The sequence below is a fragment of the Aspergillus campestris genome (assembly GCF_002847485.1).
Source record: "Aspergillus campestris IBT 28561 chromosome Unknown P168scaffold_1, whole genome shotgun sequence".
In the NCBI taxonomy this organism is placed as follows: domain Eukaryota; kingdom Fungi; phylum Ascomycota; class Eurotiomycetes; order Eurotiales; family Aspergillaceae; genus Aspergillus; species Aspergillus campestris.
Window position 1 is genome coordinate 4,039,074 of NW_020194336.1, and position 27,299 is coordinate 4,066,372.

The window sequence follows — 27,299 nt, forward strand, 5'->3', positions numbered from 1 at the left end:
TACCGACCTCGACTAAACGCTTTGTTAGCGTGTAGGATTCAACTAGTGTCTCTAGGAGTCCTCAATCTTACTTGGCAAGTCATCCAGGGTGGGGTGTGTCATTTCATACATGCCTGAGCGCTCCAATCAGTATCATTGAATGAGGTCCATTAAATTGAGTTTCAATATAAAAGCAGGCTGATCCTGAATGATAATCGAATATGCTTAGAAATGCATATGCAGGACAGAAGAGATAAGGCGAAAAATCAGGAGACGAAAGGGTGACTTGGGCCGTGAAGTATTTCTAGTGTGGGGAGACTGGTGAGAACGGTCTAAGTACTGAGAAGTTTGATGAAATTGATGCATATGGAGAGGTTGCAAAGGTTACGAGGTTGCAAGAAAAGTCGAGATACAAATAGTGTGGGAAATGCACTGCAAGTCAGCTGACATTGCAATTTTACAAAAAAAGGACGAGACAGGCCGACAGCGAGTGTTTGCTTTGGTCTGCATCTTTGTGCTTGATTAACGTCATTGTGGTTCATATCCTCATTTATCAAGTATCCATCCCACTGCTTATGGAGCATGCACAGCACCCTGTTTCAGCTTCAAAACCGCAAGTCCCATCCAATCTGAGGCCCGATCTTGGGCAACTCATCGGCCACGCTCTGCACGTCTTTATCTCCACGGCCACTCAAGCACAACACAATATCTTTTCCAGGCCCCAGCTGTTTGGCGGTCTCAATCGCTCCCCAGACCGCGTGGGATGTCTCCAACGCAGGAATGATACCCTCCAACTGGCTCAGAAGCCGGAAGCCCTGCAGGGCCTGGGCATCGGTAGCCGAAAGGAACTTCGCCCGGTTAGTTTCCTTCCAGTGAGCGAGCTCCGGTCCGACTCCAGGGTAATCCAGCCCCGCGGAGACCGAGTGCGTCTCGGAGATCTGGCCATGCTGGTTCTGCAGGACATACGTCCGAACACCATGCAGAACCCCTACGGAGCCTCCACTCAGTGTAGCGGAATGCCGTTCCGTGTTCAAGCCATCACCGGCGGCTTCCACGCCCACCAGCTGGACGGAGGGATCCTGGGAGAACGGATAGAACATGCCAACCGCGTTGGACCCACCCCCGACACACGCGACCACAGCGTCAGGGCTCTTGCCCAGGTCGCGCAGCTGGGCCTTAGTTTCTTCGCCGATCACGCGCTGGAATGTGCGAACCATCGTCGGGAAGGGATGGGGTCCGATCGCGGATCCGATAATATAATGCGTGGTATCTAGGCGCACGATCCACGCGCGGAAGGCTTCATTCACGGCGTCCCGGAGCGTGCGTGACCCCGATTCGACCGGGACCACAGTGGCTCCCAACAAGCGAATCCGGAACACGTTCAGGGCCTGTCGACGGACGTCCTCCGCACCCATGTAGATGGTGCATTTCATGCCGAATTTGGCGCAGACAGTCGCAGTGGCGACGCCGTGCTGGCCCGCGCCGGTCTCAGCGATGATCTCCGTCTTCCCCAGTCGACGAGCGATCAGGATCTGGCCCAGGGCGTTGTTGATCTTGTGCGATCCCGTGTGATTGAGGTCCTCCCGTTTCAGCCAGATATTCGCGCCGCCCGCGTGCTCGGACAGGCGCTGAGCCAGGTGCAGGCTGGAGGGACGACCCATGTAAGGATAGTACGATCGGTATTCCTCCCAGAATGAGGGGTCGCCCTGAGCGGCCTGGAAACCGGCCTCGAGTTCGGCAAGGCAAGTGGTTAAGGCTTCTGGGGCGTATTGACCCCCAAAGGCACCGAACCGACCTGGTTCGTCAGTCGCAGCCGTTTTTTCCTCCACCAGCTGAGCGACCGCATTCGTCTCCGTAGCTGCAGAAAGTGCACCCGTTGAGACACCATCATCCCGAGCAACCTTTCTTTGTGTGATCTGCGAGCAATAATCCTCGACTGCCTGAGCGGCCTGTCCGGCTGGGGTGTCAGCAAGGATCGTAATAACCTGGCTGCCGATGACGGCGCCGTCGGCCACAGAGGTCACGCTCAGGAAATGCTCGCGCGTGCTAATCCCAAACCCGACAGCCACGGGAATATTGCCAGAGAGTTCCTTGACGCGCCGGATGAGGGCGGGCAGTTGCGAATTGAGGGAACCGGTGGCGCCCGTGACGCCCATGCGGGAGACAAGATAAATAAAGGAATCGGCCATGCTACAGAGGGTTTTCATGCGGTCCTCGGTGGTGGAGGGTGCGATCAAAGGGACGTAGGAGAGGCTGTCAAAATGAGTCAATTCGTCACTCGCCCGTTGTTTAGGGTTGTGGCAATAGTATACCCCGTCTTCGCGCAACCATTGCGGAATCGAACCGCTTCTTCCGGAGGCAGATCAACAATGATGAAGCCATTGACACCCGCGTCTTTGCAGTCGGCCAGGGCTTTAGACTCGCCGTAGCGGAGGAGCGGGTTGTAGTAGCCCATGAAGAGCACGGGCGTCCTGAGCCCTTTCCGCCGGGCCTCCCGCACCATCTCCAACATGGAGGTGATTGTGACCCCATTTTTGAGGGCCTTTAGATTCGATTTCTGGATGGTTGGGCCGTCGGCGATGGGATCGGTAAAAGGAAGACCCAGCTCAATAATATCTGTATCTTTTTGTCAGGATCAAATTAGAGATTGTAGATCGAATGACTCACCAGCTCCTCCGGCTTGCATGCCCAGCATGATGTCTGGGGTTTCCTCCGCCGTGGGGAACCCGGCCGTCACGTAGGTGACCAGCGCTGGACGGCTTTCCTGATGGCATTGGGCAAAGGTTTGTTTGAGATGATCCATGGTGAATCAATTGTCTGGAGCGATGGGTGAGGGAACAAAATCCAAGGAGAGGGGCATGGTTCGTTCTAAAATAGATTGTCCTGATTGATTCGGTGAGTCAACCCGACGAGTGGAGGATGAACAGGGATCGGTCCCGGCCTAGATTTAGGAGATTGGCCAATTCTCAGGCTAAGAGCTTCATTGGATTAATTCTCACCTGTAGGACGTTTATTAGTGTGCCCTTTTTTTCCCAGGGTGTTCTTGCTAGCGAACAACGCTAGACTACGAACGCTTTACCCTCGGTGTTGAAGTGAGCCGGTTAAATGGTTGTTGCATGTCGCCCAGCCCAATATAAAGCAGAGACGCCTGTATTGTAGCTATCCTTTTAGTAATATAGATATTTGATGGTCAACAAGTACGGTGTACAGATGTATATATTCAAAACATCCGATATTATTACCATATTTATACGCACGACTTTTCCAATTCTCGATTACCATAAATATCACTATCACTATCATGAGTACCATCAGTGGAATGTTCACAAAGCACGGAAGAAGGCAAGGTCAGTCAACATACAAAGGGTTCTGGAGAGTATCTCTCCCTTTCGCCGCTGAGTCTACCCAAACACTGACGCTCATGGCGGAAACAGGGAAGACGCCGTACCCCTTCTTGTCGATAACGACAGTCTTTTTATGCCACCCCAAAACATCCGTCCATTGCTCTTTGGCACGTCGTCGACCGACATACATACGTTTTTGCGATGCGGCTGCGTTGCTCATGATGCAGGCGAGCCCGGACGGATGTTGAAGATTGCCGTAGCGGACGAAGCCTGGCATGGTCAGTTCTGCAAAACGCTTCGTTATATAGTGAGATACGGACCGATGCAATTTGGTCGGTTGAAGTAATCCTGCTGATGCCCATATGCGTACAGTTTTCGAGCACGACACAAAATTGGCAGTTTGCCGCCACAAGATGGGACCATAGGTTGTTTGACGCCGCGTCGGATGCCGTAGAGGTCTCCGTAGAATATACAGGGCTGGCCCTTGTCCCGGAGTAAGATCAATGCGTATGCGAGGGGTTTGAAAATGGATAACACTGGAGTCTGTTAAGGTTCGTTAGATCCCAATCGCGGTGTGAAGTCTGACATGTGGACGTGGTGTTCCTTACCTCTAAAGACTGTCCTGGTTGCTTATTGCGGGTTAGTACATATATTGGTTGTGATGGTCTCTGTGTGAGATATCCTTACAGTGTCATGGTTGGTCACGAATGTCTGACAGATAGTGAGTCTTGGATTTCGGAGTTAAGATGGATGAAACACTTACAATTGCATGCTCGGGTTTGCTTGCGACTAACGTGTCTCCAAAGACAGTGCGAAGATCAGCAGCCTTGACCTGCGACTTCTTCGAAAAGGCCTCCACCAAAGGGACGTCAAACAAAGACAGTCGGTAGTTCATAATCTCCAGATACTCTATCAGAGCCTTGAGTTCGCCCGACCAATACTCCCCAATGAAGAAATACTCCTGCCCGAACCGTGCCCGGATACGGTCAATAAGTTCTCTCTGGAAACCGGCCGAATAATGCTTAGCTGCATCCAGTCTCATCCCGTTGATGCCTGGTAGCTGGTCTCCAATCCACTTAGACCATCGCAGGACATCTTCTCGCACCTCCGGGTTGGAGTAATCCAGATCTGCAAACATGAGAAAGTCATAATTCCCATTCTCTTTACTTACATCGTCAGCCCAGCGTTTCCCGGGACCATCGATTCTGTAAATCGTTTGCGCTTCCCGAGACTGGTCCCAGTCTATGCCACTGAAATGGCGCCAGTGGTATTTCATGGGACTGTGGAGGTTCCCGCGCCCGGGGAAATCAAACCCAACCCACCCTTCGATGTCTTGGGGTAGCATGATATCCATGTCACGGCCTAAGATCCGCAGCATGGATCAGTATATCTTGACAGACTTCCAAGGAAGGTAGTGATTGGAATCAAACCCACGTTCCGGATCTACTTTCACCGCTGGGAAACGTTCCGTGTGGTCCGCACCAGCCTTGTGGTTCAGGACGGCATCCCAGTAGACGTCTATATCCAGCTCTCGCATACAGGACACAAGCTCCTGTAGATCCTTCTTTGTCCCCCACTTCGTCGCTCGTGCTCCTTTTTGATCGAATTCTCCTAGGTCGTACAGGTCGTAGATGTCATACCCATTGCCGGAAGGGTTCATGCTCTTGCAGCCTGGGGGGATCCACATGTGGTCAACCCCGATTGATTTGAGGCCGGGCAGTGCGTGCCGGAGACGACTCCAGTGATGTTGATCGTCCGGCACGTGCCATTCAAAGGCCTGCATGAGGAGTGTGTTGTCGGGGGCGTCCCATGATGGGAGCTTGTGGAGTTGTTCGGCATCGTCTGGTTGAAGTTAGCTGCGCTTCGCCGGGACCCATGTACACCTGAAGAGGAGATGATCACACCTTCGATCTTCTTCCAGCGTTGTTTGTCGTCCTTTGTCTTGGGACTGCAACTCCTCAGCAGAGACAACATTGGCGAATTGATGGTGTGATTAGCTATTTAAGGAAACACGATCAGGTACGACGATTGCAAAATAATTATCCAGCAGGATTCCAGTCACAATGTCAATCGCTGATGCGCGGTTATTCAACGGGGGGATGGATCTGCGCTATCAAAACCGGGAGGGTGATGCTATTTATAAACCGCCAGACCGTAATGCAACACATGTCACTAAGCGAATGGCCTGCAGTATTGTGGATGCAAGAAACAGATAGCACCATGATCACAAGATATGCTTGATACCGGATTCAGAGTTATTGCAGCAACATGACAGCAAATATTGATCCTACCAACCTAATGTGCAGAGTCTGACAATCTCATCGGCGTGGCTACTGTGTGTTTCCGAGTATTGGGCGCTCTGATGGGTGTCACTTGGAAGAGATCTTCTTGACTATTTCAATAGTAGCAATCCAACATCTGCATGAAAAATGACACAAGCCGCCAGTATTACTAATACTCGGAGTCAAGTGTCGGTGTGGTTGCAGGGATAGAAGAAAGTAAGTCAGTCTTTTAGACTATAGGTAGAGTTGGATGATGGGCTTTTATGGGTGATTATTTCTGGTAAATATGATCCATATATGCAGTGATCGACACCGACTCCAGAGTGGTTCGTTTCAACTCCAGGGCCTTCTAGCTCTAATTGGTTGGATGATCGAAGTATATAATGTACGATCAAGACGACGGCGATCATGATTACCAGATTATACAAGATATCGTGCCACTTTCGGGTCTAGAAATCGACATTACTTCAAAATTTGTTAGTAGAGTGTCGGAAACGGTAGGACTCGAACTTTCTATGTTCTTGTGTGCGCTCGTGATCCTATATCTGACTCGGAGCTCTCAAGGGAAAACGCTAGTATTTACCCAATATGAATAAGTAGTTTAGCAGTCGATCTAAAAGTATCTGAACAGAGGTAAATTCCAGATGTCATTGTATGTCACCGCCTGATGACCACTATGGTATATACCACAAGACAAGACGGCATGAATTTGAGCCATATATCTGTATGCATGGTAAAATGTGCGATAGGAGGACCTATATAAGTTTATCCTTTCCTGTCTGAATTATCTGAACAGTCTCGCTATATTGGCAAATTAGAAGCTACAAACCCGTCTCTTTCTTGTCTCAGATATGGTTATGGTCACTCTTTCAAAAGCAAGCCTCGATCGACTCACCATTCTGTTTCAACTTACCAACCAGTTTCAACATGTTGTCTGCTACTACAACAAGCTCATACGAAAGGCACAATAAACCAAGCTGACAAAAACCCCTTGTTGGCAGGACTATAGATGTCCTTTGCAATCTGGGGGTTTGAGGAAGCGTCATCCGGCCGAGACCGCCTTTTATGTGTCATATATACGGACCAACACTCCACACGCGACTTGGCACCGCAACCAACATTGCAAACCACGTCAACTGATAGACTTGGTATTTGCTAATGGATGCGCCAGGATTGTAACATCTTGTGATTTGCTGTTTGCGCGCACATCGCCTAGAGGAACTCGTTTGCTTGTGGCGAGAAGTTCTGAAAATATAGATCTGTCGCAAGCGCAGTGCATCAGATGGAATGGTTAGATGGTGGAAGAGACGACGCAATGCGCCCCGGGGACTAGGATGTAGAAATCCTATATATACTCGTATCTCTGGTATACACACTGAAGAAGTTGGTTGTTGGAGCGGCAGTGGAGCCGCAGCGTTTGAGTTGTGGCGCTCCCTTAGGTAAGAAACCTTCCGGTCTTACCGTGGACCATGTGTATAATCGACTGGATGAAAATTCTGTTTTGTATATTTTACTTTCCACAAGAAGTCAATTAGTATAACACGGAGAAGAGGTGGAATAGACACCCATGCTTGATAAATATGGCCCATTTGGAGGAATAGATGATTGTAATGCCAAGTATCAATGAGGTAACAGATGGACTGGGCAACCCATGAGGATTGGACGGCCAATCAGGTGACTTCCATCGTCAAGAAAGCCAAGCGATGACATCAGCAACTCTGGGAGAGATCTGGAATTTGGATAGAATTTAGTCATTTTGACCAGAGACTAGAACGTCTTTGACAGACAATGACTTGGTCTTCCAATCAGAACCATTTAGATTCTTGTCCAAGAAATAATATAGTATCATCAGTTGACCGGGTGATCGGAAAATAGACCAGATGAGTGGCAACTGGCAAGCGGACCAAGAACGAACACTACCGGCCGCCCGAGCGTCTCCCGCACTTGGCCCGCGAAAAGTTTTCGGGTTCGGTGCCGCTAGTGCCACTTGTTTAGTCGGCCATCCCTTTCAAATCCTGTCTCTCTTTTCTCCCTCCGTCATTTTTCTTTCCTCTTCAATTGCTTCGTGCTGTCGCATCCCCACACTCTCCTCTCCTTCTCCTGTCTTTCTTGTCCATCGTTTCTTCCTTTTTGTTTTGCTTGAATACAATATAGAGATTGTATCATAATAATGTCTTCCAACGCCCCCGCCCCCGTCCAGCAGGTCGCCGAGAAGGTCGCCCCTGCTCCCCAGAAGATGAGCGGTCTCCAGCTCTACTCCGGCTTCGCCTTCGCTGGTGCCGTCTGCTGCTCCGTCACTCACGGTGCTCTGACCCCTGTCGATGTGTAAGTCCACCTTGATCGCGCTTTTTGAGTTCAATCAGCCCTGGTGGTCATTGAACCGCGCCCATCCGGATTCCTGTTTTCACCGACGGTAGCGCTAACATGATTTTCTTCCATACTACAGCGTCAAGACCCGTATCCAGCTTGACCCTGCCACCTACAACCGTGGCATGATCGGCGGCTTCAAGCAGGTCGTCGCTAAAGAGGGTGCTGGCGCTCTCCTCACTGGCTTCGGTCCTACCGGTAAGTTGACGCCATTATCCATGTTCGATCACATAGATCCGTCGTGCTAACGTGGAAAATAGCTGCCGGTTACTTCCTGCAGGGTGCCTTCAAGTTCGGTGGTTACGAGTTCTTCAAGCAGCAGTGGATCAACCAGCTCGGCCTGGAGACCGCCTCCAACAACCGCACCGCTGTCTACCTCGCCTCGTCTGCCACTGCTGAGTTCTTCGCCGATATCGCCCTGTGCCCCCTCGAGGCCACCCGTATCCGTCTCGTCTCTCAGCCCGAGTTCGCCAGCGGTCTCGTCAGCGGCTTCGGCAAGATCCTCAAGAACGAGGGTATCGGCGCTTTCTACTCTGGTTTCGGCCCCATGCTCTTCAAGCAGTAAGTCCAGTCCCCGCATTGGAACGCGACCATCACGATGCTAATCCACTTCTCAGGGTCCCTTACACCATGGCCAAGTTCGTCGTCTTCGAGAAGGTTGCCGAGAGCATCTACCGCACCGTCGACAAGGAGACCGCCTCCGACGGCACCAAGACCGGTATCAACCTGGGCTCCGGTCTCATCGCCGGTTTCGCCGCCGCTCTCGTTTCTCAGCCCGCTGACACCATGCTGAGCAAGATCAACAAGACCAAGGGCGCCCCTGGTGAGGGTACCATGACCCGTCTGTTCAAGATCGGCAAGGAGCTTGGCTTCCGTGGCTCGTACGCCGGTATCGGTGCCCGTCTGTTCATGGTTGGTAGCATCACTGCTGGCCAGTTCGCTATCTACGGTGACATCAAGCGTCTCCTGGGCGTCACCGGTGGCGTTGAGATCTCCAAATAGATGGATATACAGGTGAAGACATTGGTGTATTATACATATTCCTAGATTTTTCCAAAATATTTGTTTGCGATAGATTACGGTTATCACGTAGTGGATTACTTATTTGATCCTTTAGATTGGTGTATCCGTTCTCAGCGGTCAAGTAGCACGTATACAGCGGCAACATCAGTTCCAATCTGCTGTTATGTATAAAGCTGAAAAATTGCTTACGTTCCAGACACTAGCACGTGATGCACCTGGGTAATCGGGAAACCACCTCTGACACTATATATGCAGGTTGGCCTTGAGTATGATTTAAAGTTGCTCCAATGAGGGCTGCGTCAAGCTCTTCCATCAGGGCGTGTAGAATGTAGAAGCTCGAAGATTGAGTCCTGTCATGGTGGTGGTGATACGGCATGACCGCAGGGCTAGAACTAATTAGGACGATACAGAAGGTGTATGTGCATACTTAGTATCATTACAGGTTGATAAACTTAGGAACAAATAGTTATGCTGTTATTCCGCACTCTTTGTACCTATGATCTTCAGATATGATCATTAGATGCGCCATCTGGTTAAAAGAGGCTGGAAGTCCGTAGAGTCAAGAAAGATGTTCATATCAGGCTGACAAATCAAGCACAACTTGGCACATAAAGCGCTTTATCAGCTATCGGCCAGTGGGTCAAAGGCTCTCCACCCGCCCAAGGAAACTCCCGATCTGTCTTCTGCCTTCCCCAGCTTCATCTACTGCCAGAGATCCCCTCTCATCCTCTCTTTACCTGAAACAACTTGAATCATAGCCCACTGGGTCTGGGCTGATCTTCGCTTGCGGTATACACCTCTTTGGTGTCTTTTCTTTTTCACCCAGCCCTGTACCAACTCCTATGATGATCTGACCTCCGACCGTTCGCTATGGCCCTACACCTTCTCGGACTCACGCGAGTCCTCCTACTTCTCCTCCCCCTCCTTGCGGTCCTGAGCTCCGCGGAACACACATCGAACTGGGCGGTCCTGGTCTCAACATCACGATTTTGGTTCAACTACCGCCACCTCGCCAATGTACTCTCCTTGTACCGCACCGTCAAGCGGTTGGGGATCCCCGACTCGCAGATCATCCTGATGCTCCCCGACGACATGGCCTGCAACCCGCGCAACGCCTTCCCGGGGACCGTCTACAGTAACGCCGACCGCGCCGTCGACCTGTACGGAGACAACATCGAGGTGGACTACCGCGGGTACGAAGTGACGGTGGAGAACTTTATCCGTCTCCTGACCGACCGACTAGACGAGGACGTGCCGCGCAGCAAACGGCTGGGGTCTGACGCCGGGAGTAACGTTCTTGTATACATGACGGGCCACGGTGGAGACCAGTTCTTGAAGTTTCAGGATGCGGAGGAAATCGGTGCCTGGGATCTGGCGGATGCGTTCGGTCAGATGTGGGAGAAGAAGCGGTATCATGAGCTGCTTTTCATGATCGATACGTGCCAGGCGAACACCATGTACACCAATTTCTACTCGCCCAACATTGTCGCGACAGGTTCCAGTGCGCTCGATCAGTCGTCCTACTCTCACCATGCGGATAGTGACGTGGGTGTTGCGGTCATTGACAGGTATGGCTCCCTACGAGAAATGCTGGATTATGGTGTGTATATGCTGATAACGGTTCCAGGTGGACGTACTACGTGCTCGACTTCCTCGAAACCCAAGTGACGAGTGCGAATTCGAAGTTGACGCTGGGCGACCTCTTCGACTCATACGACGAGAGCAAGATCCACTCTCAACCCGGCGTGCGATGGGACCTTTTCCCCGGTGGTGAAGAGGAAGGGCGATTGCGGACGTTGGTGGATTTCTTTGGCAACGTCCAGAATGTCGAGGTCGAGAACGCGAATGCCACGGAGCCGGGTTCTTTGCAGGAGGATCTGATCGAAATCGCTCGATTGGTGGAGAAATGGCGCTCACACGACCGGGAGTATCTTGCTGCGCATGCCGACGTGTCCCAGAACCGCACCGACGTGCCGTTGTCCGATGCCGAGTCGCAGACGCAGAAGCCGCACTCTTACGACACGACGACCAAAGTTGGACCTGCTAAGATGACCGATGTTGCTATCTGGGAGAAACGGTTGATCGGGACATCTGTTTTAGGCGCTTGTGCTGCGATTTGGTTTGCCGGTTCGAAGTTGGGTCGCTCATCCGCATAGATGGGAATGGTCGCATTACTTGCGCGTTAGGGTACAGCCGTGATCTACGATTTCCTTCATTGGTGTATATACTACTTGTCATTGGTGTTTTGCTATGTATCTAATCAATATCCTATGATATCCTTTCACAATACTAGAAATCGTATGGTCATCAACGCGTAAGTACTGATTGATTATTTTGACGCGACGGGGTGGATCATTAAGCTGGAAAAAATGCCACTGTGAAACTCGAATACCTGCAAACCCACATAATTCCTGTATAACCCACATACTTACAAAAAACCTGGACAATTATCTGCGCACAGGATGTTCTCCAGGTCAACCATGAATAATGTTGCATCAATTGCCTGCCACTAATTAATTAAACGAATGGACAGGCTTGGCGCTGGTCTCTGCACGTGCGGGTCCCGAACCAACTTGCGACGCGTTGTCCGTCCCGGGGCTGGAAGAGATGCGCGCGCCGGAGCAGAGAAGGCGCCTTTGTTACCCTAGTGAACTACCTCACCACCAAAACCAACACCACCAAACAGTCCCAACACAGCCAACAAATAACGGGCGATGGAGCCGTCTACGGTCTTCTGCCTGTAATTCTATACTCTCTCATCTCTGAGATTGTGTTTGGGAGGCCTCTTGCAGGCCTCTTTACTCGTCTCTAATTGCTCCTTCGAACCGCGTCCGCCCACCCCTCTTGTGTGCCCTCCCTCTCTACATACATACCCACATACATACAAGAGATAATATACATACAAAACACCTAATCAACAATGTATCTCCCGCGCCAACTCATCTCGCACCTCTACCTGCAACTCCTCCGCTCGCACCATCCGCTCTCCCCGCCCGTCCTGATCCTCGTGGCCCTCGAGCCCGACGCGCTCTGTGCCTGCCGCATCCTGACAGCACTCCTCAAACGCGACTACATCCCGCACAAGATCCAGCCGGTAGCCGGGTATGGCGATCTCGCGCGCGCAGGCGACGAGCTGATCAAGCCCATGCAGACCACCAACGGCGGCAGCGGCGGCGTGGTCGTGTGTCTGGGCGTTGGCGGCTTAGTCGATCTCAGCGAGCTGCTTAGCTTGAACAGTAGCGACGATCCGGAGAACGAAGACGTCGAGGAGGACCTGGGCGGTGTTGAGGTGTGGGTGTTTGATGCGCGGCGGCCGTGGAATCTGTCGAATGTGTTTGGCGGCGAGGCTGGGGGCGAGGTTGTTGATGCTACTGCGCGCCGGAAAACGCGCGGTGTTGATCGCGGGTGTATTTCGCCGTCTTATCCTGGGGGTGCGGGGGGGATTGTTGTCTTTGATGATGGGGATATTGAGGATGAGATGGGGAGGGAGAGGGATGCTTATTGTGCGTTGTTGGAGATGCCGGATGTGGATGAGGAGGATGTGGATGTGGGTGCGGATGATTCGGGGAGTGAGGATGGTGGTGGGGGTGGTGGGGGTGGTGGTGATCTTTTGTCGAGCTCGGACTCGAAGAAGCGCAAGTCGTGGTCGAGGGAGGATGATGAGGATGAGTCGGGGGAGGAGGATGGGCCGCCTCGTCAGCGACGGCGGAGTAATTCGGTGTGTGCTTCCTTGTTTGTGCTTGTTGCGGGGATGAACTGTGCTTGATGACTTTGTCATTCATTCACTACTGGATATGAGGGCAACATGCTAATATTCACAGAACTCCTCATACCTCGTTTCGTCTCCCACCCGCCACCGAAGACCAGCCCACGATTCTTCCAACTCTTCGCGCTCTGTTACTCCCGTGTCAGATTCACCGTCCCCTGCGCAGCCAAGACAGCCGTCCGCTCTCTCGTTAAGGCGCCGCCTGATCCGGATGAAGAAGAAACACGAGGGTGTGCTTCAGAAATACTACTCTGCGGGCACGTCATACTCGGAACCAATATCCTCCCTCGTGTACTCTCTTGCGTCGGAGCTTGGCCGCGAGGATAACGACTTACTGTGGCTGGCCATTGTGGGAGTCTCGAGCTTAGAACTGAGCGGTCGTACCATGTCCGGCGTCGGGATATCCAACTCGCTGGAACTGGGAGGATCGGCCGGCTGGGGCGGCGAACGGGGAGAGCGAGTACGCCAAATCATGCGCGACGAAGTGCATCGGTTGAATCCACCAGACCCCTACGAGCGAGATCGCGATATCAGAGGGGAGATCAACGGCATCATCCCGACGACGGCTAAATCTCCCACGGACAAGTCGATCCGGCTGTCTCCCGAGCCTCGTTTCATCCTTGTACGACATTGGTCATTATACGACAGCATGCTTCACAGTCCCTACCTGGCGTCGAGACTCCACGTGTGGTCCGAAAACGGCAGGAAACGCCTACACAAGCTTCTGGCCAAGATGGGCATCAGTCTGAGCCAGTCCCACCAGAACTACACCCACATGGACATGGAATTGAAGCGAGTGCTGCGACAGCGCTTGCTCAAGTACGCTCCGATGTATGGCCTAGACGGACTCGTTCCCGCGGAGGCATCCGGACATGCCGCTTCCCGCGAGGGATGGGGATTTGTCCGCTGTTGGGGCTGGAAGGCATGTCTATCAGCCACTGACGTTGGTGTCATCGTGGGTGCGATTCTTGAGGTTGGACCGGAAGAGGCCCCGGGCTCATGGGACACCAAGCGTGTGTCGCAACCTAAGCAAAGTGATCTGGCCGGAACGGGGTCCGACCTGTCTAGCCTTCTCCCCCGGTTCTGGAGCGCCTACGATGCGCTGTCCCTCACGTCCGAGTCCCCCACATTACTCCTCGCCTCTCTGCCCCTCGCCCAGCATCTTCACCGTGCCATCCTCCGCACCGGCACGTCACTGCTCTCGAAGCACCAGATTCGGCATCTGCGCGCGTTCCGGATCGCCGTGGTCAAAGAAGGCCCTGACGTCAAGCTATTCACCAACCCTGGCGCCCTGACCAAGCTAGCGCTGTGGATCGCCGAGGCGATCAAAGTGCAAGAACGAGAGCGGGGCGACACCAAGGTCGGACGCAAGCGCAGCACCGGAACCCCTCTGGTGCTAGCCGGCCTCGACGAAGACCGGGACCTCTACGTGGTCGTCGGCACCGGCGGCGGCGGCGGCGTCGTGGACTTCGCAGCGCTATCCAAACGTCGCGAGGAGCGACGGAAAAAGAAAGAAGCGAAAGACAAGAAGCGCAAGGACCGGGAGGACCGCCGGGCACAGCGGGCGGCTGAACGTGCCGAGCGAGAAGACGACGATGGCTCCGAAGAGGAGGAGAGCGAAGACGAGTCGTCGGAATCTGAGTCCGAGTCCGAGGACGAGGAGAGCGATCAGAGCAATAAGCATCTCCTGCGCAACCGGTTTGGCATTGCCTTCCAGGAGGTCGTGCAGGAGACTAACACAAGGGTCCGCATCGATAGCTTTGAACACTGCGTGGTTGAAGTGCAGAAGGAGGATCTTGGGGGTTTCCTTGAAGCGTTGAGCTTCCGCAGTGTGGTGGGTTGATATGGACCTGTCAGTTCATGTTCGTGTTTGTTGATGTGACATGCTCTGAACTTTCGTTCGGATCTGCTTTCATATACCTTTCCTATCAGCACCGCGCGGGATGAGGCTTCAAGGAGTGCACGGCAATAATTCTTTACTTTTCTTTCTCTTCACTGGGGTTGTTGGGTTATCATTGGGTATGGGTCATGACGGATTGGGGATAATGCTGTCATTCTTTTGGGATTTCCTTTCTCTTTCTTTTCCCCCTTCTTTTTCAATCTCTTCTTTCTCTTATGTGGTTGCACCAGCATCTGTCCCATTGTCGCTGCTCTTTCTCGTCCATGATGACCTTCTTGCATATTCTCTACACATGTCACGGCGCTATGGGGTTCTGCATATTTTCTTATCCTGTCGTGTGTTTGTTGATATACGTCCAGATTTCAGCCAATTGATGCCCAGATATAACTAGTTATTTAGTATGTCTGGATTTCTCAATGTACCGTATTGATGTTATATTGTAGTTGTAGAAGAGGTCCGATCATCGGTAGATCCCCGCGTTGGCTGCCCCTCATCTGCATGTTTTATATAACCCATGCTAGACCTCACCTACCATTTGAGCAAAGAGAGAAAGAAGAAGAAAGAAGACAACAGCAACATGTTCACCCCACAATCCTACCCACCCCTTCCCCGCGAGCAAACCCTCTCGCAACTCCCCCCGAATCCCCAACAAGCGCCCAAGACCAGATCTCGCATCTCCTCTCCACAATCCGCCTCAACCGCCTCGTCATCCTCGACGACGACCCAACAGGCACACAAACCAGCCACAACATCCCCGTCCTCACAACCTGGGACACGCCCACCCTAATCGCAGAATTCCAACGAACCCCCGCACCCCCAGGCTTCTTCATCCTAACGAACTCACGCGCGCACCCGCCCCTCACAGCCAAACCCCTCATCCGCACCATCTGCGAAAACCTAGCCCAAGCCGCCGCAGCAAGCAACCAAACCATCGACATCGTCCTCCGCAGCGACAGCACCCTCCGCGGCCACTTCCCGCTCGAAGCAGACGTCGCGGAGTCCGTGTTCGGCGCCGCGGACGCGTGGGTGCTCGCGCCGTTCTTCTTCCAGGGGGGTCGAGTCACCATCGACGATGTGCATTACGTCGCGGAGGGCGACCAGCTCGTCCCCGCTGGGAAGACGCAGTTTGCGCGCGACGCGACCTTCGGCTATCGCAGCTCTAGTCTGAGGGACTATGTGCTGGAGAAGGCGCCTGGGCGGGGCCGCGCGGAGCGGGTCGTGAGTGTGTCGCTTGGGGATATAAGGCTAGGTGGGCCGGCCGCGGTTTATGAGAAGCTGATGAGCGTGCCGAGGGGTGGGGTGGTTATTGTGAATGCCGTGGCGGAGTCGGATATGTGTGTTTTTGTGGCGGGTGTGTTGATGGGTGGGTTTCACTATATTCTTGTTGTTTTGGTCTTCTGCAATACGGCTAGTATAGTAGATTTTGAGTATGGCATTGCTGACGCAGATATATACTACAGCCGAAGCAAAGGGAAAACACTACATCTACCGAACAAGCGCAACATTCGTCTCTACTCGTCTCGGTATCCGCTCGATACCGCCCAAGACAGCCTCCGAGCTGGGCCTCCCCAGCCCGAGAGAGACAGGTGGACTCATCATCGCGGGCTCGTATGTGCCCAAGACGACGACGCAGCTTAAGGCGTTGACTGATACGCGTGGACGCAACGGGCAGCTAGCCGTCATCGAGATGAGGGTTGAAGATCTGATCGTGGCCTCACCTGAGAGAACAACACAGTCGATCCAGGAGGTTGTGCGCCAGGCGGAGCGCCATCTACGGAGTGGGATGGATACGCTGGTCATGACTAGTCGTACACTGATTACTGGCGAAGACGAGCTGTCTTCTTTGGCTATTGGGTCGAAGGTCGCTGATGCTTTGGTGGGAGTGTTGCGGGGGGTTGAGGTGAGGCCGCGGTATATTATTACGAAGGTATGTTCCTTGTGGGACCAGATTGATGGCATATAGCGGTTGTGGAGATTCGCGCTGACAGGATTCTAGGGTGGGATTACTTCCTCCGATGCTGCAACCAAAGGCTTGAATATCAAGCGCGCCATGGTTATTGGCCAAGCGGCGCCGGGTGTACCCTTGTGGCGGTGCGATGAGCCGACGTCGAGACACCAGGGCGTGCCATTTGTTGTATTTCCGGGGAATGTTGGGGGAGAGTCTACTCTGTGTGAGGTTGTTGAGGCTTGGAGTTGATTGGTGAGCTGCATGGTATATACTGTTTTTGTGGACTTAGACTTGCACGTGCGCTAGAGCTGCGGTATAAAGAGGTGAGTATCTAGATCAGTTAGATCAGAGGAAGGTAGGAGTGAATAAGAATATAAAGTAACTGTTTCCACTGATCTGTTCAAACATGACTTTGTGAGTCATAGTTTATACTAGGTGGCTAAAGCCAGCTGTCCTAGGATATACATGCTAGAGCTTGGTTTGAGGCAACTAGGTAATCTAAGCCATATGCCACTATGCATAACAGAATATAGCATAATATCTTTCAGAATGGGGTTATGATCCTATGTGAGTGTATATAGAGATGTTGACTGTCGACAAACTGGAATTAGATCCTTTGTGCAGGGGAATAGTATCATTTCTCACTACCAGTGTAGATATCTCTGATTATCAACGAGTTGAAAGGATTTCCCAAAGAGATTTACACTGTAGAGCTAAACGTTCTTTCTCTGTATAGAATGACTTCTATATATTTCCATGCTAACCCATGTCCAGGTGTTCCTTGTTTACATTGCCATCTTTTGACTGGTAGACCCAAGGCTTCTGAGTCCAGGCTTATAATAGACACCATGATCACTGATGAATATCCATTCACTCGAGCATCAACCATCACGTTGACTGCTAAAATTAGAAAGAAATCTCTGTATATAATGGCTAACCTCCCCACCATCGCTCTCTTCTAATCCTTTAAACCCTGATCATCCTCTCCATCCTCTACATCCGTAGAAACTGTGGTTTCATCGCCAAATGTCAGCGTTCATGGAGGTCGTTTCTATCGCCGTGGTGCTATGCCCAGCGGTGATCATCTCTACCATGATTTATCGACGTATGTACAATCAATCAGCTATAACTAGCGTTCTATACTGACTGTGGTGTCTTCTAGTGTACTTCAGTCCGCTGTCAGGGTTTCCAGGACCAAAGCTTGCAGGTATGCACTGATTCCATCATGAAAAGGATATCATCATCATGCTAACTCACGATAGCCGTTACGGGGTTGTACCAGGCCTACTACGATATCTGCCATCGAGGACAGTACATCTGGAAGGTGCAGCAGATGCACGAGCAATATGGTATGCTCTAGCTTTCTCTTCATGCTTTACAACGCTAACCATCTCTCTTCTGGCTAGGCCCCATCGTCCGCATCAACCCGCATGAAATTCACGTCAACGATCCCGACTTCATCGACATCCTCTACACTGGTCCTCTTCAAAAGCGAGACAAGGGACCCCTGATGACGGGCCTATGGTCATGTATGTGCCCATCGACCCCCCCTTTTGGAAAAACCTAACATACTCCATACAGGGCGCCAATCAACCCTCGGCACCGAATCGCACGAACTCCACCGCAGAAGACGCGCAGCATTGAGCCCCATCTTCTCCAAAGCCGCCGCAAGAAGACTCGAACCAGTCATGCAAAGGGTGCTGCGAGATTTGCTTCGGCGCATAGAATCATACAGGAAATCAGGCGAGGCGATGCCGTTGACGACGGCATTCAAGGCAGCCACGAGCGAGGCCATCACCACTCTTCTTTTTGGACAATCCGAGGGCGATGTGCTGAAAGATGATTATAACCGCGTGTTTGGGGCCGAGTTTGAGCGCAGCTTGGAAAAGGCACACCTTTTTGCGCATCTGCCTTGGATAGCGGCGGCGTTCGATTCTTTGCCGTTTTGGTTACAGAGTAGGGTTGTTCCTAAACTCAAGACTCAGGTGTCTGTGCACGAGGTTGGTCTTTTCCTTTCTTTCCCGTTGGTGTTCGTATGATGGTAGCTGACTGGTAATACAGAAATGGGTGCTGAAGCTCAAGGAAGTAGAAGGAGAACCGACTACGAAAGATAGCAAATATCGCACGATCTTCCATCTCCTTCTCAACGGCAAACTTCCTCAGCCGGAAAAGGAACAACTGAGACTCATCCATGAGATACATACTCTTCGCATCGCAGGCGAGCACTCGACCGGTGAGTCCATCTCTCATCTCCCTAACTAAGTAATATCCAGTCTGATAGATCTGAAATACAGCAATGGCAATGTCCTCAGTCATGTTCTACCTCTTGCAGAATCCCACCATGTACAGAAAGCTCCAGGCCGAACTGACCGCCATGATCCCGGACCCAGAGTGCACCCCGACTGTCGCCCAGCTCGAGCAGATCCCCTACCTCAGAGCCGTGGTCAAGGAAGCCCTCCGACTTCATCCGGGGGTCCTCTACCGCATGCAACGAGTTGCTCGCGACCCAATGGTCTATACCGACAAGCGGAATGGGGCCACCTGGACGATCCCGGCCGAAACACGCGTTAGTATGACACCACTCCTGGTGCACATGGATCCGGTGGTCTTTCTGTCTCCGAGATCGTTTGTTCCAGAGAGGTGGATTGAAAATCCGGGACTTGAGAGGTACTTGCTTTCGTTTTCGAAGGGGAGTAGGATGTGTATTGGGTAGGTTATCCTTTTTTTTTTTTTTTTTTTTTTTTTTCTTTCGTTTCTTTAGTAGTGGTGATGTGATAGGACTATTGCTAACTCACGGATTAGTATCAACGTGGCGCACCACGAAATGTACACCATCCTCTACGGCATCGTGCGGAGCTGCAACCCTGACCAAGGCCCCGGTGCGAACGACCAGGGACCGATATTGTCTCTGTTTGACACCATCAGAGAAAGAGACGTGGATGCTTCGGCAGAGTTGTTCTTCTCGCGACCTCAAAAGGGTAGCCAGGAGGTGAGAGTGTTGGTCAATTGAACTTTTGGATAAGCTCCATGGACCTCCAGGATGGTTTTTATTTCTATTTTCATCTATCTGTTTTCCTATCATGTTGGATCAAAGTGAGAGATGTGGTCAAATTGTCATGATGACACGTTTGGATTGAGGGTTCATGTCAAAGTTCATTTGTTCACAAGTACGTACTTAGGACACAGATGATCACGAAGATCCATCTACTTAATTAAAATAATTAAAGTAATCAAAAGCTTCTTTCGATCTCCCTGTAAAACATTTCCCCTGGTCCCTGAGAAAAGTGGACCACATCATGACGTCAGATGACGTGTTACTATACCCGCCTAGGAAGTATTCCACGTCGATCCCATAAAAGTGGCGGAGCAACACGCCCTGGATCCTTTGAACAACCTCTGACCCTCAGATCAACCTGGCCTTATTCTTTCCTCCCCCCAGTTCATCCCAGCCCATGCATGGAATCATGCCATGTATACCCTCTTCGCCCTTGTGTTGATGATCCAGACGCTATGGAGCGGTCATGGACACAAGCGAGACGTGGACCCCGACGCGCCAATCGTCGACCTGGGGTATTCCACATACCGCGGCAGCCATGTTGCTGACACCGGGGTGGATCAGTTTCTGGGCATGCGGTATGCGGCCCCTCCGCTGGGGGATTTGCGATTCAGGGCTCCGATCGACCCCGTTAATACCTCCACTGTACAGGACGCGTCGAGTGTTAGTATCCTATCTGCCTATTTGCCCCCATATAGTTAAACACGGATCAGACGGAGTCGACAGCGCGAAGATCAATCTTGACTAACGCTTTGCTAGTTAAAACCCATCTGCATCAGCACGGGCGCCAAAAAGCCGACTGCGACAAAGGGAGAGGACTGCCTCTTCGTCAACGTCTTCAAGCCGTCGCATGCGACGCCGAACTCCAGTCTTCCCGTCTGGGTCTACATCCAGGGCGGGGGGTTCATGTCCAACTCCAATGCCAACTTCAACGGGACCACGGTGATCGAGGAGTCTGGGGGCGACATCGTGTTCGTCAATTTCAACTACCGGGTTGGGGCGCTGGGCTTTCTGGCTAGCGAGGAGGTCAGGGCCAATGGGGATTTGAATGCTGGGCTTTTGGATCAGCGGAAGGCGTTGGAGTGGGTGCGGAAGTATATCAGTCAGGTATGGACAAACAAAAAAAGAAACCCATCTCCTGTCCCATCCTTGTGGATGTAAGTTGTGCTAACGTGTCGTATAGTTCGGCGGAAACCCAGACCATGTAGTCCTCCACGGTGCCTCAGCCGGCGCTGCCTCAGTAGGCATCCACATGTCCGCCTACGGCGGCCGCAACGACAGCCTATTCATAGGCGCAGCAGTCGAGTCACCTTTCTGGCCGGGGCTCTCAACCATCCAGAACTCCGAATTCCAATTCGACCGCTTCGTCAAAGACGCAGGCTGCAGCGGCCCAAGAGACACAATGTCCTGTCTGCGCTCAGCAGACATCACCAAGATCCAAGCAGCCAACGTCCCCTCCCCCTACCCGAACCAAAAAACGCCCCCACTATGGTACTTCCTCCCCGTCGTCGACGGCGACCTCGTCCAAGACTACCTGTACCGCGTCTTCGAAGACGGGAAATACCTCAACGTCCCCCTCCTCATCGGCGACGACACCGACGAAGGCACCTACTTCGTCCACAACGCAGCCACCCCGGCCGACGTCTCCGCCTTCCTCGAAGCCAACTACCCAGGTCTCAGCCCCGCCCAGCTAGCCGAGATCAACGACGCCTACCCGAAACTCGAGCCCGCGGCCCAGCACGCAGAGTACTTCTCGTCGGCGGCAGCCGCCTACGGGGACGCCGCGTTCGTGTGCCCGGGGAACTTCATGGCCGAGTCCCTCGCAAAGTCGCTATCCCCCAACAAAGTCTGGAACTACCGGTTCAACGTGCAGGATCCGCAGTTCGTGGATCGCGGCTACGGCACGCCGCACACGTGGGAGAGCTCTGCTATCTTCGGCCCCGGGAATGCCTTCACGCTGCATAATGCCCCTGATAACACTTATAGAGAGGCCAACGCGGCGATCGTCCCCGTCACCATGCGCTACTGGATCAGCTTCGTCAAGTTCCTGGATCCGAACCCGTTCAAGAGCGACGATGCGCCTGTGTGGGAGCCGTGGGGCGAGGGGCGGGGCGAAAGGCTGAAGATTGAGACCGGTGCGACGAACATGGAGACTGTGCCGCAGGCGCAGGTTGAGAGCTGTGAGCTGTGGAAGAAGTTGACGCCGTCGATGACGGAGATTCCTAGCTCGGGCTGTGGCCTGGAGTGCCATACGGCGTTTATGAGGTGGTTTTTGGGGCTGTCGTTCTTATACTTGGCTATATATCTCGGCGTATGATTAGATTAATTAATTCAACTATCTAATTAATCCTTTCGGCTTTCTCGGAATATGTGAGCTGTAGTTGGTAGTATAGTATTGTATAGTGTTTTGGCTTTTCTAGAATGATCAGGATGATTTACTTTACAGTTCATTGCGCTTAATTATTTGATTTAACTCCCTGTCCTTTTTCCTTTACTTTCCCTATCCCTTTCTTTTTGCTACAAGTCCAGGCGTTGATAGCTGGAAAGTTGTGTTGTGTGTCCTCTGATATGGTGGACCACTTCCATTCCTACAGTCTACAGCGCAACGCACAGAAGAATGTTTCAAGTGACCCGTAGGCCACGAAATACGATGCCTTCATTCAACTAAACCTAGGTAAGCCAGCAAAGATGCTAGAAAACTAAAGTGAACAAAAACCAAACAAACTGAATATGTACAGTGGTGAAATCACCCACAGGGAAGGACGAAAGACATCTTACTCTCGGTGTTTGAGCGCGGCATGCAAAATTAAACAAGCTGGGATGGTGCAAGAAGGACATTGAAAAAAAAAGTTAACATCCATCTTTCTGGAATGGATTTGCCAACGAGGGAGGGGATTGCAGGCTGTTCTTTGCTGGTGCAGTTTTTGTATTATGAGTGTTGGCCGCGTGGTTGTAGCCGTTATTGTAGCCGTTGTTATCTGCGAAGGCGATATCGGCGCCGGGAAGAAAGATATAGAAAGATGGGATCGTTATGGGGAAGAGGTAGGAACAAGAAAGACGAGAACCAACCTTGAACCTCTGACGTCGGGTGATATCGAGTCAACCCCCAAGTCAGAACCAGCTGGGATCGATCGGCCTGTATCTACGTATACCCAAAGACCGGGGCACGGATTTCAAACCAGTAGTGCTGTCGCGTCTGGCGCACAATACAGCGTGGGGACCAGCCCCGACGCGAATTCGGGCGGACCTGCAGTGGATAGACCACTCAGGCAGGCGTTGCGGCGCTGGGAGTGTTGGATGTTGCCTGGCGTTTCGAAGGGTGCGACGGGTCCTGAAAAACAGACGGTTGATATCAGTAAATCCCAGATACTCGAACTCGGCAGCCACACGCTGTGTGAAAGCTTTCTGTATTACTCATGGCGGGTGGTTCGCTGATCGTGGTTTGTCTTAACGCTCTTATATGCACTTACGTCGATGGTTTCGAGGGTGCGCTTCTGACCGCTGACGCCGTCAACCCTCTTGACAACCTTCTTCTTGGGTCGTGTCGGTCTGGTCTCGCCAGGTTGGAAGACATCGTCGGGCATGTCGAAGCTAAAGCAGATTAATTTCGACGCTCAACTCGACCCTGGAGTAATGACTCACTTGCGAATGTGCGTAACGGCCAGATCGTTGATACCGGGTTGATACCCAGCCCAGGACGTGCAGGTGGATTTGAAGATCTGTGCGTCGGTGGAAATATCCAACGACCGGGACGCACCTACCAAAGTCAGTGGAATCACGCAGGGAAGACGACTGGCGTACCTGGCTCGAGTTTCAGTTCCAGGCCGATGTAGTAAGTGGTGGTGTAGATGGTCCGACTGTCGCCGTTCGCTTTTTTCTGAGCAGCCTCCGGGACTTCAGCGTTTTCGCTCTCCACCCCATTCAGAGCTACAGCTTGATGGGTTGCATCATTCTGCTCGTCAGTGGTTTCGGTTTTGATGCCTTTGTCCTGGTATTTGGTCGACCCGTTTTTAACTTGTTCCAGCTCTGCCTCATTGGCGACGATGTGGGTGCGCTCAAACCCTTTGGGGAAAGGGTGAGCCACTGCGATAGTCGCTTTTCTGTCCAAGGCCCCCACCAGAAGTCTAATCTTCGATTCGACGAGACCGGACCACACAGCCTCTGCTTCCTTGGTTTTGCTCGAAGCAGTGATACTGAGGTAATACTTATAGTCCTTCGTGAAGAATGTGTGGCGCGCGAACAAGTCGCTCCAAGTCAATTGCTTCATGAAAATCTTGTCCACGATGTCACCGCCACGCTGGAGCTCGCGGAGCAGAACACACTTGGTCGACAGTGACACATTGTGTGTCGCGCACATGGAGGGGTAGGCGGGGGTGATGATAGGCATTAAGTGGAATCGATCACCGTGGTATATCTAAGGAAAATCAGCCATATGCACAGGGTGAAAGATGGCCGGGTCTATTTGATACCTTCGGATTCCACACTTTCATCTGCAGAGGACCATCTTCGATTGGCTTCAACAGGACGGGCTGAGGCCAGGCCCACTTGTTCATGATACGGAAGAACTTGCCCACAATCACAGATCCAGTAGCCTGCGGATAGAGTTGACAGACGCGTGCAACAAGCATTGCCCAGGCAACACCACCGGGGAAGCCCACAATGTTGGAGTAGATAGCTCGGCCTATGGATTGGAAGCGAGCGGTTAGCTGACGGACTCGAGAACTCCGTACAAGACCACTTACGCTGCGCCCAAAGTTTAATCGCACGCAATGCGAAGCGGAAGGTCTTCTGTTGAGGAACAAGTTCCAAAATTTCGTCGGTTACACGGGTGCCGTTCAGCGACCGGGCCTCGCGTTCATCCAGCCCCCTCAGATAGTCATTGTTCTTTAGGTCGAGGTTGATCGGAACAGACGGAACCATGAGACGGGCAAAGATTAGATCAATGCTGATCCCGGACATTTCGAGCTTGATGATGGGAACGAAGGCATCTGGGACCGGGGTCATCTTCTCAATGGCACCGGCTGGAGCCAACTTCTCTAGGACGGAGGGGAACTCGGCAAAAAAGTCATCAATCGAAACGTGCTTCGGGCCAACCACCAAGGTATCGATATCCGATCCTGTCACACAGCAACGGTCAGCAACGCACGGAGGATAAGTCCACCCAAAACTAGTCCGCACGACATACCGGGCCCATAAACGCCTAAGCGATAGCTTCCAAAAGTGAAAATCTTCCCCCCGGCCGCATCGACCGCGGCTGCGGAGAGCCCCTTTTTCCGACTGACGGTTTTGACGAACTCGAGCATGACGCGCTGGATCAATTCGAGGACTTGTTTCCTACGCGACCAAGTCGATCAGTGTCCATAGTCAATCGAGTCCCTGGGGGGTGCGTGTCTCACCTTCGCTCGGTCTCCGCGGGACTCTCGAAGTTGTTCTGGGCCTTCAGCTCCGCAATCAAATCATCATTTGCAGCCAGCTCATCTGTGGTCGGTAGGACAGTAGAGATCGGAGGCGTGACGCCCCATTGTCGAGTTGAGGGTGCTGCCATTCTGATTATTCCAGGTACACTGCAGCAGGACTGACGATGTGCCGACGTTAGCGACAGGCGCCTAGATGAGGTCGAGGGCGGAGTAAAAGAGCGGAACCCAATAGACGACGACAAAGATCAATAGAGCAAAGAAAACCGAGAACAAGGGAAAGAGCAACGAAGGAAGAGGAAATAAAAGGAAAGGAGGGCGATTCGATGACGGGGAACAGCGGACAGGGTCGAGCAGAGAATCAAAGGCTGATCGTTCAGTTCGTTAACTACCTTAGCCACCCGATCGTCGGCTGACTCAGCATTCTATCTCATCTCCTCTTTCTCATTCAGAGATGGCCAAATCATCTCCGACTACAGAGTACAAAGTAGCTTTTTCTATGCTTTGCTCAAATATTCTAACAGCTGTCTAGGTTGAACACGGGACCCTTCTGTTTGCTTCCGCTCATAGTCACGTCTTACAGCCCACAAGCTCCGTTCTTCTCCCAAACGTCGAAATTGCACTCCGGCTCCACTTTTTTATATATGCTATTCTTGGCAGTTTGTTCCATGATATAAGAAGTGGTGATGGTGGAGGCTATTAGAAGCAGGAGGATATATGTTATAAAAGACCAATAATTGACCTGTTTGGCAGGCCATGCCGGCTATAGTAAGATCCACCTGGTAGTGCAAGTGGATTACATCCCGTGTCATGGCTGTTATCATAACTACTAATATTCCGTTTCTTGGAGCGTCCCTAGCATTATCATAGTCGAAGTTGATTGATTTTTCTTTTATTTCTTAATAGTAATAATATTAGTACTAATTTTCGAAATAGTTGTATGATGTGGTGGTTCCAGTAGGCTAGTGGTCTCTGCAGTGACAGACTACAGCTGTGAATAGCTTCATGTTTCAGCTTGTCTATACAGCTTAATGTGACAAATTCTTTAGTCACTTCTCAGTCAGTCTACACAGCCCCTTGTTTCAGCACAGTAATAACATCACTACATACTTTGTGACCCCTCATGTGATAGTGATAAATCCATTATATCAGTAAGAAAGGTGATTATAAACCTCCCGAGATCCAAGCTTACTCCCATACAAGCCTGCTTCCTGGCTGCCTGTATATTCCTCCAAAAATTTCCTCTCTCTCTCCCTCTCGCTCTCTCCTTCTATTTCTTTCTTCTGCAACTCTCCACATTGACCAAGAAATCCTACACGACTTGATATATCATCCTATCTGTCTTTTTAGTGCTTGCCGCAGCCTAGTTCAGCTATTCTAGCCTTTTCTTTCAGAAGCAGGCAATTGGGCTATATATCAACAGCTTTGACACACGCTAGTGCTTGTTGCTTGGTTCCTTGCCCGGCCAGTCGGTCATTGGGGCATTTGATTCATGTCTTGCCTATGATACGCTTTCTCCGAGGCCCGGGGAGAGCCGGAGGTCGACTGGGCCATCTCGCCAAGGAGATTTGACTATATATCTCATCAGAGACGGCTATGACCACCTGCCGGCATGAGATAGTGTATTTTGGAAATACCGGGCTAATAGAAAGAGTCATAACTCTGTTCATATAGATATCGGAGCGTCATACAACAGATTCACCAAGTCTTATTCAACGTTACCCAAACAGCTCTTCAGGGTCAACAATGGCCCCAATTCGCCCCGTGCTGTGTCAGGTCTTGTTCGAATACCAAGCAGTTTCGATCTCCTCACGAAACAAGGAAGAGTTTGCTCCAAAGCACTCGACCCCTCAACATACGAATGTAAGCAATCAAGACTCGGAATATTTGCCTTGGATAACTAATACATCCTTACATGGCCGAACGACACATTTATGCATCCAAAGTCCCTGACATATCAAAAACTTGTGCGCTCTTTCAAGGGAGCCAATATGTGTGTCTATGACATCCCTGCGGGTTTGTTCCGCGAGGCCTTCAGCGCTTTCTTCATCAATGCTGATTTTTCCGTAGACATACCTCTACTCGAGGATCTCACCATGGTCTACGGGCTTCTTGATCACTATTCCCTATAGGCACCGGGAGGTAATAACATTTGAAGGTGAGCTCGCCCGCTGGTGATTAAAAAGGGAAACAGCTCATCATGCGGGATTTAGAAAGTGAA

At 51.7% G+C, this 27,299-nt stretch overlaps 10 protein-coding genes across 10 annotated transcripts; 7 read left to right on the forward strand and 3 right to left on the reverse strand.

Annotated features, from left to right (window-relative positions):
- Positions 1–333: 333 nt before the first annotated feature.
- P168DRAFT_31049 (tryptophan synthase beta chain) lies at positions 334–2,986 on the reverse strand. The gene is made up of 4 exons (XM_024839399.1): positions 2,979–2,986; positions 2,647–2,920; positions 2,292–2,595; positions 334–2,232 (listed from the first exon to the last, which is right to left on the reverse strand). Exons 2-4 carry the CDS (start codon positions 2,780–2,782, stop codon positions 585–587), a joined length of 2,088 nt encoding a protein of 695 aa, XP_024697699.1. The 5' UTR covers positions 2,783–2,920; positions 2,979–2,986; the 3' UTR covers positions 334–584.
- Positions 2,987–3,086: 100 nt separating this feature from the next.
- On the reverse strand, positions 3,087–5,542 carry P168DRAFT_287178 (alpha-amylase). The gene is made up of 8 exons (XM_024836519.1): positions 5,228–5,542; positions 4,758–5,165; positions 4,087–4,685; positions 4,011–4,034; positions 3,932–3,952; positions 3,644–3,866; positions 3,341–3,593; positions 3,087–3,275 (listed from the first exon to the last, which is right to left on the reverse strand). Exons 1-8 carry the CDS (start codon positions 5,295–5,297, stop codon positions 3,227–3,229), a joined length of 1,647 nt encoding a protein of 548 aa, XP_024697700.1. The 5' UTR covers positions 5,298–5,542; the 3' UTR covers positions 3,087–3,226.
- A 2,029-nt stretch (positions 5,543–7,571) lies between these two features.
- Positions 7,572–8,974, forward strand: P168DRAFT_263517 (putative mitochondrial phosphate carrier protein (Mir1); the record flags this gene model as incomplete). The annotated part of the gene is made up of 4 exons (XM_024834805.1): positions 7,572–7,930; positions 8,052–8,170; positions 8,233–8,533; positions 8,590–8,974. Exons 1-4 carry the CDS (start codon positions 7,776–7,778, stop codon positions 8,972–8,974), a joined length of 960 nt encoding a protein of 319 aa, XP_024697701.1. The 5' UTR covers positions 7,572–7,775.
- A 702-nt stretch (positions 8,975–9,676) lies between these two features.
- Positions 9,677–11,280, forward strand: P168DRAFT_324135 (GPI-anchor transamidase). Its single transcript, XM_024840788.1, has 2 exons — positions 9,677–10,563; positions 10,623–11,280. The coding sequence occupies exons 1-2, from the start codon at positions 9,866–9,868 to the stop codon at positions 11,149–11,151; spliced, it is 1,227 nt and encodes a 408-aa protein (XP_024697702.1). The 5' UTR covers positions 9,677–9,865; the 3' UTR covers positions 11,152–11,280.
- Positions 11,281–11,659: 379 nt separating this feature from the next.
- Positions 11,660–15,076, forward strand: P168DRAFT_263521 (cell division control 45 family protein). Its single transcript, XM_024834806.1, has 2 exons — positions 11,660–12,713; positions 12,817–15,076. The coding sequence occupies exons 1-2, from the start codon at positions 11,916–11,918 to the stop codon at positions 14,602–14,604; spliced, it is 2,586 nt and encodes an 861-aa protein (XP_024697703.1). The 5' UTR covers positions 11,660–11,915; the 3' UTR covers positions 14,605–15,076.
- On the forward strand, positions 14,741–16,858 carry P168DRAFT_332706 (uncharacterized protein; the record flags this gene model as incomplete). The annotated part of the gene is made up of 4 exons (XM_024841660.1): positions 14,741–15,100; positions 15,315–16,024; positions 16,122–16,588; positions 16,658–16,858. The coding sequence occupies exons 1-4, from the start codon at positions 15,078–15,080 to the stop codon at positions 16,856–16,858; spliced, it is 1,401 nt and encodes a 466-aa protein (XP_024697704.1). The 5' UTR covers positions 14,741–15,077.
- Positions 16,859–17,635: 777 nt separating this feature from the next.
- Positions 17,636–19,803, forward strand: P168DRAFT_301685 (cytochrome P450; the record flags this gene model as incomplete). Its single annotated transcript, XM_024838554.1, has 8 exons — positions 17,636–17,714; positions 17,772–17,816; positions 17,872–17,958; positions 18,016–18,138; positions 18,191–18,609; positions 18,671–18,842; positions 18,904–19,318; positions 19,412–19,803. 8 exons carry the CDS (start codon positions 17,636–17,638, stop codon positions 19,617–19,619), a joined length of 1,548 nt encoding a protein of 515 aa, XP_024697705.1. The 3' UTR covers positions 19,620–19,803.
- A 275-nt stretch (positions 19,804–20,078) lies between these two features.
- Positions 20,079–22,455, forward strand: P168DRAFT_294831 (putative carboxylesterase; the record flags this gene model as incomplete). Its single annotated transcript, XM_024837980.1, has 4 exons — positions 20,079–20,327; positions 20,424–20,771; positions 20,848–21,844; positions 22,403–22,455. The coding sequence occupies 4 exons, from the start codon at positions 20,079–20,081 to the stop codon at positions 22,453–22,455; spliced, it is 1,647 nt and encodes a 548-aa protein (XP_024697706.1).
- A 619-nt stretch (positions 22,456–23,074) lies between these two features.
- Positions 23,075–25,209, reverse strand: P168DRAFT_294832 (polynucleotide adenylyltransferase; the record flags this gene model as incomplete). The annotated part of the gene is made up of 7 exons (XM_024837981.1): positions 23,075–23,255; positions 23,307–23,421; positions 23,466–24,078; positions 24,134–24,345; positions 24,407–24,781; positions 24,850–24,998; positions 25,061–25,209. 7 exons carry the CDS (start codon positions 25,207–25,209, stop codon positions 23,075–23,077), a joined length of 1,794 nt encoding a protein of 597 aa, XP_024697707.1.
- Positions 25,210–26,824: 1,615 nt separating this feature from the next.
- P168DRAFT_332709 (uncharacterized protein) lies at positions 26,825–27,283 on the forward strand (the record flags this gene model as incomplete). The annotated part of the gene is made up of 2 exons (XM_024841661.1): positions 26,825–26,941; positions 27,025–27,283. The coding sequence occupies 2 exons, from the start codon at positions 26,825–26,827 to the stop codon at positions 27,208–27,210; spliced, it is 303 nt and encodes a 100-aa protein (XP_024697708.1). The 3' UTR covers positions 27,211–27,283.
- Between the last annotated feature and the right edge of the window lie 16 nt (positions 27,284–27,299).

Bases quoted from the DNA above. Each gene is read 5' to 3' on its own strand.
- P168DRAFT_324135 (XM_024840788.1), top strand. From the start codon at position 9,866: ATGGCCCTACACCTTCTCGGACTCACGCGAGTCCTCCTACTTCTCCTC. The intron at 10,564-10,622 runs GTATGGCTCCCT...TAACGGTTCCAG, and splicing joins GGTGTTGCGGTCATTGACAG to GTGGACGTACTACGTGCTCG.
- P168DRAFT_263521 (XM_024834806.1), top strand. From the start codon at position 11,916: ATGTATCTCCCGCGCCAACTCATCTCGCACCTCTACCTGCAACTCCTC. The intron at 12,714-12,816 runs GTGTGTGCTTCC...TAATATTCACAG, and splicing joins AGCGACGGCGGAGTAATTCG to AACTCCTCATACCTCGTTTC.
- P168DRAFT_287178 (XM_024836519.1), bottom strand. From the start codon at position 5,297: ATGTTGTCTCTGCTGAGGAGTTGCAGTCCCAAGACAAAGGACGACAAA. The intron at 4,035-4,086 runs GTAAGTGTTTCA...ACTATCTGTCAG, and splicing joins GCAAACCCGAGCATGCAATT to ACATTCGTGACCAACCATGA. The intron at 3,276-3,340 runs GTATGTTGACTG...TACTCATGATAG, and splicing joins GATACTCTCCAGAACCCTTT to TGATAGTGATATTTATGGTA.
- P168DRAFT_31049 (XM_024839399.1), bottom strand. From the start codon at position 2,782: ATGGATCATCTCAAACAAACCTTTGCCCAATGCCATCAGGAAAGCCGT. The intron at 2,596-2,646 runs GTGAGTCATTCG...AAAAAGATACAG, and splicing joins CATGCAAGCCGGAGGAGCTG to ATATTATTGAGCTGGGTCTT. The intron at 2,233-2,291 runs GTATACTATTGC...TCATTTTGACAG, and splicing joins AATGGTTGCGCGAAGACGGG to CCTCTCCTACGTCCCTTTGA.